At 41.1% G+C, this 16,505-nt stretch overlaps 1 protein-coding gene across 1 annotated transcript; it reads right to left on the reverse strand.

The window, feature by feature from the left end:
- Positions 1–2,595: 2,595 nt before the first annotated feature.
- On the reverse strand, positions 2,596–6,966 carry LOC122541586 (uncharacterized). Its single transcript, XM_043678433.2, has one exon. The coding sequence runs from the start codon at positions 6,442–6,444 to the stop codon at positions 4,927–4,929; it is 1,518 nt and encodes a 505-aa protein (XP_043534368.2). The 5' UTR covers positions 6,445–6,966; the 3' UTR covers positions 2,596–4,926.
- Between the last annotated feature and the right edge of the window lie 9,539 nt (positions 6,967–16,505).

Consider the following 16,505-nt stretch of genomic DNA (forward strand, 5'->3'; position numbering starts at 1 on the left):
GGCAGGAAGGTGGACGTGAAACCGGAATCAAATCAGTCATGACCTTGTTGAATGGTGGAGGGCTTGAGAGGCATTGTGGCCTAATCTTGCTAGTTAAATGTTTATATATATATAGAGACAGAGAGAATCATATAATCCCTACAGTGTGGAAACAGGCCATCAGGCCCAACAAGTCCACACCAACCGTCCGAAGATTAACCCACCCAGACCCATCCCCCTAACCTATTATTTAAATTTACCCCTGACTAATGCACCTAACTCACACATCCCTGAACACTATGAGCAATTTAGCATGGCCAATTCACCTAATCTGCACATCTTTTGGATTGTGGGAGGAAACCGAAGCACTTGGAGAAAACCCACACAGGCACAGGAAGAATGTGCAAACTCCACACAGACAGTTGCTCGAGGCTGGAATCAAACCCAGGTCCCTGGCTCTGTGAGGCAGCAGTGCTAATCACAGAGCTGTTGTGCGCCCGTGATATGTATAATAACCATCTGACTACAAGAGCTTTAAAATAATAGGTTGACATTCTTAGCTGGATAGCAGAGATGTGGTAACTGCATTCCTTGCAGTAATGAAGTAAAGAGATATGTTTTGTTTTGGAAGTTACAGCAAAGTTAGTTTTTAAAATACTCAATAAACCGTAAAGAACTGTAAAGCTCACTTACTTCATCAGACCAAAGAAAAATGTAAATGATACTCTTCGAACAGCTGAAAAGGATTTTGATTTTAGGAAGTTAAAAATCACACAACACCAGGTTAGCGTCCAACATATTTATTTGGAAGCACTAGGTGGTTGGAGCAGTGCTCCGAAAGCTAGTGCTTCCAAATAAACCATTGGACTAGAACCTGCTGTTGTGTGATTTTGAACTTTGTCCACCCCAGTCCAACACCGGCATCTCCAAATCTTGATTTGAGAAGGAATAGTTTGTTGGCATGAAAGGAAGCCATATTTAATTTAAATGGAAACAGATAGTGAAACTCAAGGTCTCACATTTGTGGAGAGTGAAACAGAGTTAATATTTTGAGGTCGAAGTTTATTGTCTCAAACAGAATTTAAGAGTTTGAGTTTGGACATTGAATTTAGAAATGAGGATGTAGCAACAGATAAAGAAGAAGACAGTTTATCTCTGGATTTAACAGAGACATATTTTGTAGAGTTTAGAAATGAAAAAAAACTATAGACATGGAGGCCAATAAGCATGGAAAACTGAAATGAATATAGATTATTTTAAAGACTGAGCTTAAAAATTCACCTGTAAAGGACAATGAAAAATCTTTTTTAACAGATGGAACATTGGATTATAAATAGTGTAAGAGGAAAACTTTCAAAAAACATCACAAGCGATTATAATACATCTTAATCTGGATATCAAATTCAGCAATGTGGTACAATTCTTCCGACATAATTTCCAAGATTAAAAAAATCTGGTTGTCCTGATCACTTTCAAGGAGTGGATTGACAAGCACAGGATAGACTTTTAAGGTAATTGACAAAGAAGGAATGGTGACACAAGATAACAGTTTCTCCCTTCTACTCTGTCCAAGGTCCTCACAATTTTAAACACCTCTATCAAATCGCCCCACAACTTTTACTGTCCCAACTTCTCAAATCTATCTCTGCAACTGGGATTTCTCATCCCTGGAAGCTTCCTTGTGATTTTTTTTCTGCACCATCTCATATGCCTCCACATCCTCCCTAGAGTATGGTGTCCAGAAATGGAAGCAATATTCCAGGTGAGGCCAAACCATTTTGTTTTATGCAAATGGACCATAATTTCCTTACTTTTCTCCTGTGACAACACAAGTGGAAGGAGTGCACCTTTGCTCTCATGCCACACCTCCACAGGTCATAGCATGAAAAAGACATTCTGCGTTACTGAATTGATCAATTAAATATATAGCGAGACATGCAGCACGAAAACAGGCTTTTTGGGTCAACTCATCCATGGTGCTGAAAAATGCAGGTCTCCTTCCTCCCTTCCCATCGCCAATTCTCTATTCCCAGAAAATGTCAGGCCAATCCGGTGGAAATTTAGGATGAACCAAAACCCTGATCCTCCCTTGAACTCACCCAGAAGCCCCTCATTGAGGCACTCTGAAAACAAATTGAGCCTCATGTTTCTTTAATAAATACAAAATTAATAGTTTATTATAAAAAAAGTATTCAATGAGGATGCAAAACTAGTTACCATAGTCATAAAAATGGAAGTATAAATGTTTATCCCTCTAAACAGCTCGGAAATATAGATGCTTATATACCAGGTAAAAGATAAAACAAGCTTATCTGTAGAAATTTATTTTCTGTATAAAAATATTGTGGCCTCTGGATTTTAATTCTTGAAGAGGAAAAAGACCAGGTGTGGAATGTTCACACCATCTGCAATCCAGCTGTGAAACTCACTGACAGGTCACTAATTGTGCATTTGTCTGTTAAATTTTGGCGGACATAGCTTGCTCAGAAAATATAACACTGAGACGTTTCTTTCAGGCTGTAGAATATTTAAGGTTCAGATCACAGAAGACAGTTTTAGAAAACAAACATTTATGCTAAAACACGGGATTTAATGATTCTCCTTCTAAAGTCTCAGTTTGCTTTTCTGAACTTTAATGTGCCATTGTTGTTTCAAAATAACAGTATTCACCACAAACAAGTCTTTTTGTTTCCAATATACCTCTTTGGACATATCTTTAGCAGGAGCAGTTCTTTCCACAGCAGAATTACAATTAGTCCCAGATTCTTTGAGTACATTGGCAATTTCAAATAAGTTGTCTCCCTTCTCAGGAGATGACAATACTTTATTCCTCACAAGATCATTTACGACAATAAAATTGACATCATGATTAAAGAAATGCGGAGACTACTCCAATAATAACAGACCTACTGAGTAAAGCACCACTTAAATTCACTCGATACAATAAAACAGGTAAACAGTTTCCATCAATGCCCGGTACCCATACTGTATTCGTTAAGTGAATTTTTTGGAGGAAGATTCACAGCCTTTGCTAATATCAAACTTTTGGGTCATCTATCAGACAAAACTAGAGTTCCTTCACCCTAAAATATGAAACCTTCAGAGTATTTTAAGCTTTGATTTATACCCACTGAAATTGATTGACATTTTATAGGTCATCAGCTCCTCCTACTGACACAGCATTTTCTTGAAAACAACAGAAAATTTCACCAACAATTTCAAATTTGATTTTAATTTCTAGTGTTCTGCTGTATGACAATAAGAGCATATGGTATCTTTGAATCACTCTTATCTCCCTGCATTGTATTAGCGTTTTGTTTATTATCATGTCTTTATCCAGCTCCCATGGTGAGTTCAAACTTTTACTGACATTGAGAGGCTTATGGATTTTTTTTTCTTTTCTTTTTATATCCAGAAGTGTACACACAACTGGTCATCAAAGTCATGTGTGATTTTTTTTATCTATTAACCAAGGGGTTTTGTGGGTTAAGTTGTAACTATCAGCTAAAACAGCTGCTTTCTCTATTTTAGAAACTTTATAGTACCCCATAGGGAACTTGATTCCGAAACAAATAATATTCCAAAATTCCTCCATTAATGAGATCTCTGCTGGGTTTTCAAAATCCTGATTAAACATCATTGACCTTTACCATCAATCATAGGTAATTTTTTTCCCAGAAAATTCCACCAGAAAGTGCTGAATAACCTCCCAGGCTTTTCCTATCAAAACACCATAATTCAATATTTTTATGGTGTGAAATTTATGAAGTTTTAAGAATGATTAAATCTTTTGGTTTATAGGAGTTATACTTTGGAACAATATCTGTAAATTGAGATAAATGAAGGGTCATGTGACTGAGCTGGAGTCTGGCTGACAATAAGTTTGATAATTTCATCATTAAAGATCAGAAGAAGATTCAGATTATTTTACTGAAAGAGAGGTGAGGGATTTACACTTGGGGCCATGGTAGTTATTTCCAGATTTATTATATTTTGGACATTTGTAAGGAGTAACTTGCACCTGATGTGACACTGAAAGGATGCACAGTTTATACAGGAGCTTCTATACATATTTATGTCTTCTTTTAAGAATGTTTGGTAATCAAAGGTTAAATTGACCTTCTTGAAATGATTGGCCTGATAGTGGGAGAGGTTTGATACAGACCCTGCTGAGACAGACGGGTTACCTGTGTGACCACTGGAGGGTAAATGACACAGACAACACTCAGTGCAACAGAAACAGATGACCCAGCTTTAAATGTTAAGGGGAGGCAGAGGTGAAACAACCTTGGCACGTGCCAGAAAGAAAGAATTTGCTCTCTGTTGATTCCCTGATGTTCCAGGAGGTCTGACAACTGAGCGAATGCTTTATTACAAAACTCACACAGATAGGAGTTTCCATTTGAAAGTGCTCTGATGGAGTTGGAGACTCGCTGAAAATCTTGTCATAAACCTCACACCTGAATGGTTTCTCACCTATATGAAAGTACAGTGGTTTCACCAGCACGATGATTGTGAAAAACCCTTATTACATGTCTCACACTGAAAATACTTTTTCCTAAACATGGATGTGTCTGGTTTACATGTATGAACATGTTCACTCAGAGTCGAAAGTCTCAGTCACATACTTCACATTTGAACACTTACACCCTTGTCTGAATCATCTTATGTATTAAAACACATGTTGAGCTTGTGAAATATTTGTCAGAGCCTATGACTTAAACAGATTCTCCTCAGTTTGGATGCATCACTGTTTCATCAGCATTGCTGACTGTGTGAAGGCTCACTCATGTTTGAATGGCTCCTCTCCTGTGTGAATACGGCAATGATATAACAAGCCCAATAACTATACTAAACTCCTCCCACAGGTGAATGGTTTCTCCTCAGTATGGATCCTTTGATGGACCAGCAGCGTCAAACAAGTGCCTGTAGGCTTTGTCACAGGTATCATCTGTGAACACGCTGGTGTTCACGGAGGGTCGATGACCGTGAAAATGATTTCTTACACAACACACAATTGAACAGTCTCTCCCCTGTGTGAATGCGTTGGTGTACCCGAAGGTTTGATGACTGCGAGAATGATTGGTCACATACATCACACACATATGGTTTCTCCCCTGTGTGAGTGCGTTGGTGCACACGGAGAGTTGACGATCGTGAGAATGATTTGTTGCATACTTTACACTTGAATGGCTTTTCCCCAGTGTGAATACGTTGATGCTGCATAAGAGCTGATGACTGTGTGAAGGCTCTGTCACACACCTCACATTTGAAGGGTTTCTCACCTGTGTGAATCCTTTGGTGCATGACAAGATCACAGGAGTGGCTGAAAGCTGCCTCACATACATCACACCTAAAAGGTTTCTCCCCAGTGTGAACACTCTGGTGTCTCAGGAACTTCGTAGATGTTGGAAAAGCTTTATCACACATCTCACATTTGAAGGGTTTTTCACCTGTGTGGATTGTCTGATGGACAAGGAGGCTCGATAACTGTGTGAAGGCTTTGTCACACACCTCACACATGTATAGCTTCTCCCCTGTGTGAATGCGTTGGTGTGCACGGAAGATTGTTATGTAGGAGAATGACTTATCACACACCTCGCATTTAAATGGTTTCTCCCCTGTGTGAATGCGTTGGTGTACACGGAGGTTTGTTAACTGTGAGAATGATTTGTCGCACAAATTGCACGTGAATGGTTTTGCCCCTGTGTGAATCCTTTGATGTGCGCTGAGGTTGGATGATCGCGAGAATGATTTGTTGCACACGTTGCATATAAATGGCTTCTCCCCTGTGTGAATCCTCTGGTGTGTCAGGAGATCGCAGGATTGGGTGAAAGCTTTCTTACAGACCTCACAACTGAAAGGTTTCTCTCCTGTGTGAACGCTTTGGTGTGTCAGAAGCTTTGTAGATGTTGTGAAAGCTTTACCACAAACCTCACATTTGAAGGGTTTCTCCCCTAAGTGGATTCTTTGATGGACCAGGAGGCTAGATAACTGTGTGAAGGCTTTGTCACAGACCTCACAGGTGTACAGCTTCTCCCCTGTGTGAATGCGTTGGTGTGCACTGAGGGTTGATGAGTAGGAGAATGATTTGTCACATACCTTGCAAGTGAATGGTTTCTCCCCTGTGTGAACACGTTGATGTACATGGAGGCTTGTTAACTTACAGAATGATTTGTTGCACACTTTGCAGATGAATGGCTTCTTCCCTGTGTGAATGCGTTTGTGTTCACTGAGGTTTGATGAGTATGAGAATGATTTGTCACACACCTCACAAGTAAATGGCTTCTCCCCTGTGTGAATGCGTTGGTGTATGCGGAGATACGTTAATTTTGAGAATGATTTCTCACACACCTTGCATGTGAATGACTTCTCTCCTGTGTGAATGCAATTGTGTTGCATGAGTACTGATGACTGTGTAAAGGCTAGGTCACATATTTCACATTTGAAGGGTGCATCTTCCATGACACCACCTCAGAGTTACAGGAGTTACAACAGAGGAACTTAGTGTTTCAGAGAATCTGTTGAGCCTGTGGAACCCTCCTCACACTTGAGTCTCCTGTCCCTTGTAGGAATGAGTTAGTGGTTCATGAGGCTCAATGAATGATTGAAGTTCTCACCACACTTAGAGCCACTCACACTTCTTTCCAGCTTCACTCTGACTGATCGCCCACAGCCAAACTTCAGAAAGGTTGGTTCTGATCAAAGGCTCCATTCCACTGACCAGTTTCAGATCTGATGGTTTGTCAAAGCTCTCTTGACCCGACCCCATATCCGGATGGTTTCACTGCCCAACCTTCTCTGGGTTGAGCAATGCTGTGAAGGGACTGGATATGTTCTCACAGTTTGCAGTTGTTCCTTGGGTGATGGTCAGGATATATCTGTGGTGTCTATCTCCTGCGTATTCTCTGGTGTAGTATGGTGCAATCCTTCTGCAAAACAGGAAGAAGAAACATGATTTCTTCCAACTCACTCACCTGATTTGCTGAAGGGGCTGACTCCTCAGAGATTGTTCGACAATGACTGCCAGTTTGTTATTCCTCTGTGTTGGGTCATCAGTTGAAAGTCCTTTCTTTTTCCTCATTTGCCTGTCTTTCTCGCTGTCTGATCTCTGACTCCACCTATCCACACAATTCATCTATCCATCGACATCAGCATAAATACCACCTTATCTGAGCTATGATCAGTTCTGAAGAAGAGTCACTTGACCAAAATGTTAACTCTGCTTTCTCTCCAGATATGGTGCCAGGCTTGTTGAGTTTATCCAACAATTTCAGTTTTTGATTCACCAGGATGTGCTCTTGGATGGTACATTTCAACTACAAAAAGAGGCTGGTTAAGCTTGGGTTGCTTTCTTCAGAGTAGAGAATTTGAAGGGGACCTGATAGAGATATACTGTATAAGATTATGAAGGGCATGGACAGGGTGAATAGAAAGCAGCTGATCCCATTAATCGAAGGGTGAAAGTTACTGTCCACAGGAAAACAGCCAGCTCTCAACACACACAGAACAAGGGGTATAATTTTAAAGTTAAAGGCAGGAGGTTTGAGACAATTTTAGGAAAAACTTCTTTCAGTAAACATTAGTGGGGATCTGGAATGCACAACCTGGAAGGATAGTTGAGGTACTTGGATGAACACTTGAACTGTCACAACATTCAATACTATGAGACTAGTGCAGAAAAGTGGGACCAGTAAAGGTAGTCATATATTTTTGACTTGATGGGCCAAAGGGCCTCTTCTGTACTGTATGGTTCAATAATTATATTCACTGCACATTCTCAATTCACCTATCGGCTGCAGCACTGGACAAAGCGATAAAATCCATGCTCAAGCTTTTGAGAAAGGCTGAAGTCTTCAGGTAAAATCTTTAAAGAAGGCATTAAAAGACATTTCAATAAATGTGCCTTGCTTTGACAAACAATAAATTATTTGAAACTGTGTAAATGTTAAATTTGAGATTGTTAGGTTTTTACTGAAATGTTTCGACAGATATGAAAAAAGGGGAGGAACATGGGAGTTCGATCACAGATGCATCATAATCTCACTCTATGTTGGAATCCACTTAAGGCACTAAACTGCCAATTTCTATTCCACATTACTACTCCTTTCCACCACACCATCTCCCACCACACAGAGTCAATGAGACAGATCAGAGAAATTGAAAAAAAATTAGTTCACAGCATAAGAACCAGGTCCCAACACACACACACAGACAAAACTCAACGACAGAAAATCAGTAAGAATCCTCAGACACTCTGCACCTCCCAGATAATTACACCTTACCTAATTCAGGAATGAACCATCAACAAAACTCAGCTTGGAAATCAGAGGGAAATGCGTCCAATAAACACACTCAATATCCAACACACAGCTCCAGTCACACAGTTCAGCACAAAGCACCGAGTTAACAGCTCTCTCAGCTGGATCTTCTCACACAGCATAAGGGACATTTCCACCCCTGACTGCCCACAGGATAGTCAGACTGCCTGAAGATTGGTGTGGATATTATGGGATACAATTTGTATAAAAGCTACTCCTTCACTCACCATCTCCTCACTTGGTTTTCAGTCCCTATAGGAAGTGAACCAGCTCTGGAAGAGGAAGAGGAGACAATGGGCAGAGTGGGTGGGCTCTCTGATTGACGTTTCTCACAGTCAATCCAAATATTTCTGGAGCAACATGAGTTTCCAGAAACTTGGGAAACTGACCGGGGAAATGGAGGTGACTCTGAGGAGCAGATCAGGTGGGGATTTAAACTTGTCATTGTCCCATCTGAATAAAGGAGGAGAAAGTGAAGATTCTAGTTGCTGGAGATCACAGTCGAGAGTGTGGAAAAGCACAGTCGGTCAGGCAGCATTCGAGGAGCAGGAAAGTCAGGATGAAGGGCTCGTGCCCGAATAGTCGACTCCCCTACTCCTCGGATGCTGCCTGACCGACTGTGCTTTTCCAACACCACACTCTTCGACTTCCATCTGAATAAAACCTTACTCATTGCAGCTGCTGTCTCAGTTCCAATAGTAAATGATATTTAGAATCCTAGTATATTTCTATTGTTTGTTTCATAGAATTTTAAAGTACAGAAGGTGTCCATTTGACCCACCATATTTGTACTGGCTCCTGAAAGAGCTAACAAGCTAGTCTAATTCTCCAATCCTATCCCTATAGGTGGCCGTTTTGTGGAGTCGCAGAAAATGAGGGATGTGGGATATAGATAAATTAATGTTATTTCTGCAATTATAAGTTTTGATACAGAGTAAATGAACTCACATCAGTGTGTAATTGTTTCAGCTAAGAGGTGAGTCAACAAGAATGAAAACTATGTGGAGGAAATATATAATCCGTTAAAAATGATATGTCAGCATGAGACGTGATTGCAAAACAATGGTAGAAATACAGGCACTAGATAAAATGCTGTGAAAAGAGGCCTTTATAAACATCTGTTTCCCACTTGTACAGAGACACAGGAACAAACCCCAATTAAAAGGGCTTAGTGATAAGATGCTGTGAGGGGCAGCGCAGATGGAGGGAGTAGATAATGGTAAGCAAAGGATGGGATGAGGTCAAACAGCCTTGTGAGGTCAGAGTAAGCATTTTGTCACAGACAAGACCGGATAAACAGGAATAATGGGGCCAGTCTTAGGGAACTGGAGGATGTAGATAGGGGAAGAGCAATATAAAACAAAAGAAGCCAAATTATATAAATATCGAGCGTTTGTCGAATTCGGTGTGTGTTTTGTCCCTGCCTTGTGACATCACACCCACTTGCAAGTGTACAAATAAATGACACTATTTCAGATTTTTGGTTGCGGACTGAAATTATTGAAGTGAGTGAGCTTTTGTTTCTCACAATTGGGGGCTCGTCCGGGATTTTCTTCCATCGCAGGGGGGAGTGGCTGGCCTTGGACACTGGGAAGACGCGTCCCGTTCCCCATTGAGGAACGGTCTCGTGTCCCGGTTTGGTCTGCTCCCTTGGGTGACTGGTGTGAATCCTACACGAGAGACATCTGAATCAGACAGTGATAGGAGGTTGATAGACAAAACGGAAAAAAGGAGCCAGGCAACTCTGTGCACAGACCAGGGTAAGAAAATTGATTTTTAAGTATTGCCTAGGTGGCCGGGATTGAGTTTTAGTAGTTAATAAGGGACTAACGAAGGAACTCAATATGGATTGTGCTGTGGGTGAGGAAAAAGCCTCCGGGAAAACAAAGTAAGGAAAAGGCATTGGAAATGGAGGCGGGGTCCCTTACAACATTCCTCCAGAAAGTCCTTTGGGCAGGATGTTGTGGAATCAGAGAAATAATACTTGTACAAGGGAGAAAGATGATTAAATATTGTTGCTTTGTATGGACTAAGGAATCCATTCTTCGTCCCGGTGTCTTCTGGCCAAAGTACAGGACGGACGAAGACTGGGTTTGTAAATATCTGAATTTATATGTCAATGTGTGAGGGAGAGAGAATGAAAAGAGCTGTACAGCTGGTAGAAAGTTTAACCCTTTGTGATTTGGTTTGAGTGAACATTTGTTTGTTGGTGATTGAATGTTTGTGTTTTATTCCCTGGAGCTTGAGTTCCAGGACTGTTTTGAATCTGATTTTTATTATGGAAACTTAACATGATTTCTTTTAAGGTTAGGGATTCTATCGAGATTATGAAGAAAAAAAGAATGATAACTCCTGTTCTTTTTACAGGTCATGACTGCCTTACTATCAGTTTCTAACTAATCTCTTTTATCTTTACATAAAAGCGATTTATGGAGGACAGTTGAAGTTTCAGTTCAACATTAGATTGTAGTAAAAACAAAATTCTATGGTTAAAATCTGTGATCTTGGATTCGGCCATTGTTCATGCATTAGAAGTTTTTTTAAAAAAAAAACTTGAATAGACTAATTCTTTTAAGGCAGCTCAGATTATTTCATGATCTATAGTATTGTATTTGATGAATGATTGGTCAGGACTACTTAAGAAAACTAATTTTGGATTTAAATTAAAGGACTAAAACTGGGTAATTACAGTGAATTTCAAAATTGGGAACTGTATGCATTTTACATTTTAAATATTAAATACTGAAGAAATGAACGTAAATATATAAATATATTTACAAGTTAGGAACAGGCTTTAAAGTTAGTCAAGCATGAATTGATGAATTGGTGTTTGAACTTATGGGGAGCTAGAAATATTGCAATATTTCTTTAAAAAAAGAAAAAGGGGAAGAACGTAACGACTTATCCCCTTCGGGAGGTACCCATAGCGGACAAAGAGATTGGGTTTGTGAGTGTCCCCTCTTCACCAGTGGGGAGGTCATAACATTTAAAAGGGAAATGAAGGTCCTGGTTGAGGATCCGGTGGGGTTGTCTGAACAAATTGATCAATTTCTGGGGCCCAGTCTGTATACCTGGGCTGAGTTAATGTCTATTTTGAATATACTATTTACAGGGGAAAAAAAGGGGACTTATACGAGGAGCAGCCATTAAAATATGGGACAGGGAACACCCGATTGGAGATGGGGATGCTGGACAGGGAGAGGTGAAGTTTCCCCTCAAAGACCCCCAGTGGGAAAACCAAAACCCGGAGCATAGAGAAGAAATGAGGGAATTGAAAGACCTGATTCTAAAAGGAATAAGAGAGGCAGTTCTGAAGTCACAGAATTTGACTAAAGCCTTTGAAGTTAGACAGGAGAAAGATGAGACTCCCTCAGCTTGCTTGCAAAGATTAAGGGACTCAGTGCGGAAATATTCTGGAATGAACCCTGAGGACCCAGTGGCACAGGGTCTGTTGAAAGTACATTTTGTGACAAAAGCATGGCCAGACATACAGAGAAAGATACAGAAGATAGAAGGGTGGAGTGAAAAACCATTAGATGAATTGTTGAGAGAGGCACAGAAAGTGTTTGTAAAGAGGGAGGATGAGAGACAAAAACAGAAGGCGAAATTGATGGTAGCTACGGTTGATGAGGTAATTAAGGGGAGAATGGAACTGATAGTGAGCAACCAGAGCAGCGGGTGGTAGCATGTAGGGCAGAGAGGGAGAGGACAAGGGGGAGCATTTGATAGAGGGTTTGAGCGACAGGGGCAGAGATGGAAGTCTCCAAGGCAGGATGCTATTATTGTGGAAAGATAGGGCATTTTAAGTGGGAGTGTCCTGATCTACAAAGGGAAGAAAGGGCAATTCCGCTTATGAATTTTGATGAAGAATAGGGGTGTCAGGGGTTCCTGCCCTCGGGGGCCCACCAGGAACCCTTGATAAACTTGAAGGTGGGACCCTATAGGGAAGAGGTCTTCCTAGTAGATACGGGGGCAGCACGGTCATCGCTGAATTTTAAAACAAAGAAGGTAGAAATGTCGACACGGTTAATTACTGTTTCGTGGGTAAAAGGGGAAGGATTTACTGTTCCAGTATTTGAACCTATGATGATAGAAGGTCCTAAGGATAGGGTCACAGGGGAACTGCTGTATATCCCTGATATAGGAAGTAACTTACTGGGGAGAGACTTAATTATCCTCTTAGGACTGGAGATTTGAATTCAGGAAAAAGAATTAGTTGTACAACTGGCAATGTTGACAGAGGAGGTGGAGAGAGAGAGATAGATCCTATTGTATGGGCTAGAGAAGGGAATCGTGGAAAACTACAGATCCCTGCCCTTTTAATAAATTTAAAACTGAAAGGGGACATTGTCTGTGAATGACAATACCCTATTTCCATAGAAGGTAAACGAGGACTGCAGCCAGTAATTGAGGGACTGATTAGAGATGGACTGTTGGAGTCATGTATGTCTCCTTATCATACCCCAATTCTACCAGTGCGGAAATCTGATGGAACTTATCGATTGGTGCAGGATTTGAGAACATTAAATCGAATAGTACAGATCAGGCATCCAGTGGTACCAAACCCCTATATGTTGTCAAGTAAGATCCCTCATGATTACAGATGGTTTAGTGTGATAGATTTAAAGGATGCCTTTTGGGCTTGTCCCTTGGCGGAGGAAAGATTTGGGACTATCCCCCTATGAAATCTTATTTGGATTACCTTATCTGGGAACGAATGGAGAATTGCCAATTCCCGAAACTAAAGATTTGTTTTTAAAGAAGTATATACTGGGCTTGTCCTCCTCTTTATCTTTCCTCAGAAAACAGGGTCTATTGGCACAGACTCCGCCCCTTGAATTCGCTGTTCACCCCATCTGGCCAGGAGATTGGGTCTTAGAAAAATCATGGACAGAGACTAAATTGCAGCCGGACTGGGAAGGGCCGTACCAGGCTTTTTTGACTACCGAAACGGCAATAAGGACGGCGGAAAAAGGCTGGACTCATTACACTCGGATCAAAGGGCTTGTGGACCCTCCAGTTGAGGAAGAAGTCTGGGCAGCCGAATCAACGCAAGACCCGCTAAAACTCAGACTAAAGAGACTTTGAGTAACTGACTATACAGTGGCGGCGCGAGCGCGGGATTATTTCTGTAAGATTGTATATTAAGTCATTTTGTGCTTCAGCATGATGATTAGAATACTGGGAATGCTTAGAGTTATGATGCTAGCCCTCTTGGTATTGGGATTTTGTCAAATATCATTTTCATATGTATTATTAATGGTTCCTGAGTCTGATAATAGACACTGATGTATGTAGCTTAGTAAATTGTGGGAATGTAGCTAATCAGAGACAATACCGCAGCTCAGAGATACATCTTAAGTCCTATGGGGATGGCCTCAGGGATGGTACTTGGTATAATGGTCTCGTCACAGTACACCGGGCCCCCTTCCGACCAGCTCACGATTGTCTCGATAAGAAGTGTAACCCAATATACTTAACGATAAGGAAAACCACATGGCACGAAGCAATTCTGGGGGGGGGGCACTTATGAGATACAATTAAATGAAACATTTGGGATTGAAATGAAAACAAATGGGAAGGAGTTCGTGGGCTGTTGTTTTCGAATTAGCATAGGACAGGGAAAACGGATAGAATTACTGGGTAATAAGATACAACCCTTCACCCCTCCCGATGATCCTAAAGTAGTAAAAATTATAGAGGTAAAGGATTTGAAACAGACCATCGAAATAGAAACTGGGTACGGGGATGCAAATGCCTGGGTTGAATGGGTAAAGTATACTGTAAAAAGTCTGAACTAAAGCAATTGCTATGCATGTGCCTCCGGTAGGCCAGTGGCCCAGGTGGTTCCCTTTCCGCTCGGGTGGAAGCGAGACAGGAAGGGCATAAAATGTATGATAGCCCTGTACCAGGATGAGACTGCATGGAATGATAGGAATTGTACCTCCCTATCTCTAATGTTCCCTCCCTTGGAGGAGAAAGATGCAAAAGTTCCCCCCACATTTTCCGCAGCAGTTGGAAATCACACGTCGTGTGTGCGCAGGCGAGGTACGAGTCGATCGAGAGATTTGGGGGAGCTGGAATTATGTACAGAGATTAAGAATGTTACCGAAACGGAGAAGGGAGGGAACTACTCAGCACGAAAGGTTCCCCGAGCGGACCCGTGGTGATACTGTGGAGGCAAAATATTGAGACCCACCCTACCTCCGGATTGGAGAGGGATATGCGCAATTGTACAATTGGCAATTCCATTTACCTTGGCATTTGAGAAGGAAAAGATCATAGGGAAAAAGGGAAGGGGTAAGAGATTACTGTTAGATACTTCCTTTGATGACAGGATTTATCTCGACTCGGTAGGAGTCCCTAGGGGAGTACCTGATGAATTCAAGGCTCGTAACCAGATTGCAGCAGGCTTTGAGTCAGCTCTCTTTTGGTGAGTAACAATTAATAAAAATGTAGATTGGATAAATTACATTTTCTATAATCAACAGTGATTTATCAATTATACAAGAAATGCGGTTAAAGGAATATCAGAACAGCTTGATGTGACAAGTAGGATGGCATGGGAGAATAGAATAGCCCTTGACATGATTTTAGCAGAAAAGGGTGTGTGTGTGTGATGTTAGCAGGAAGCTGTTGTACCTTTATTCGTAATAATACTGCGCCTGATGGTTCAATTACTCGGGCCTTACGGGGATTGACTACTTTAGCAGAGGAACTGGCTGAGAATTCAGGAGTAGACACATCTCTCACGGGATGGCTTGAATCCTGGTTTGGAAAATGGAAGGGGGTGGTGCTTTCCATCCTTACTTCCCTGATAGTAGTAGTCAGGGTATTGGTGGCCTTTGGCTGTTGTATCATAGCCTGTATACGAGGGCTCACCCAAAAACTGATTGAAACAGCCTTGACGAAACAGATGCCCCTAAAAGGGAATCACACAGGGGAACTTTATCGACTAAATAATGAGGAGATGAGTGTAACCAAGATGGATGAAATCTCTGGAATGATGCTTGCGAATTTCGGGAACGATGTAAACAAAAATGCAGAAGATAACAAATGGTAATTAAAAAGAAAAAGGGGAAATTGTGGGATATAGATAAATTAATGTTATTTCTGCAATTATAAGTTTTGATACAGAGTAAATGAACTCACATCAGTGTGTAATTGTTTCAGCTAAGAGCTGAGTCAACAAGAATGGAAACTATGTGGAGGAAATATATAATCCGTTAAAAATGATATGTCAGCATGAGACGTGATTGCAAAACAATGGTAGAAATACAGGCACTAGATAAAATGCTGTGAAAAGAGGCCTTTATAAACATCTGTTTCCCACTTGTACAGAGACACAGCAACAAACCCCAATTAAAAGGGCTTAGTGATAAGATGCTGTGAGGGGCAGCGCAGATGGAGGGAGTAGATAATGGTAAGCAAAGGATGGGATGAGGTCAAACGGCCTTGTGAGGTCAGAGTAAGCATTTTGTCACAGACAAGACCGGATAAACAGGAATAATGGGGCCAGTCTTAGGGAACTGGAGGATGTAGATAGGGGAAGAGCAATGTAAAACAAAAGAAGCCAAATTATATAAATTTCGAGCATTTGTCGAATTCGGTGTGTGTTTTGTCCCTGCCTTGTGACATCACACCCACTTGCAAGTGTACAAATAAACGACACTGTTTCACATTTTTGGTCTCGGACTGAAATTATTGAAGTGAGTGAGCTTTTGTTTCTCACAGGGAGATACTAAATGAGTATTTTGCATCAGTATTCACTGTGGAAAAGGACATGGAAGATATAGAATGTAGGGGAATAGATGGTGACATCTTGAAAAATGAAAAACACATAAAAGTGGATAAATCCCCAGGACCTGATCAGGTGTACCCTAAAAGCTGTGGGAAGCTAGGGAAGTGATTGCTGGGCCTCTTACTGAGATAGACACAGGTGAGGTGCCGGAAGACTGGAGATTGGCAAACATGGTGACACTGTTTAAGAAGGGTGGTAAGGACAAGCCAGGGAACTATAGACCAGTGAGCCTGACGTCAGTGGTGGGCAAGTTGTTGGAGGGAATCCTGAGGGACAAGATGTATATGTATTTGGAAAGGCAAGGACTGATTAGGGATAGTCAACATGGCTTTGTGCGTGGGAAATCATGTCTCACAAACTTGATTGAGTTTTTTGAAGAATGAGGGTTTGGTTAAGAAAAAGAA

This window comes from Chiloscyllium plagiosum, unplaced genomic scaffold, assembly GCF_037043375.1.
Source record: "Chiloscyllium plagiosum isolate Xiang-an unplaced genomic scaffold, Cpla_swu_hap1 HiC_scaffold_35, whole genome shotgun sequence".
NCBI lineage: Eukaryota > Metazoa > Chordata > Chondrichthyes > Orectolobiformes > Hemiscylliidae > Chiloscyllium > Chiloscyllium plagiosum.

Excerpts from the sequence above, each read along its gene's own strand:
- LOC122541586 (XM_043678433.2), bottom strand. The coding sequence starts at position 6,444 with ATGGAAGATGCACCCTTCAAATGTGAAATATGTGACCTAGCCTTTACA.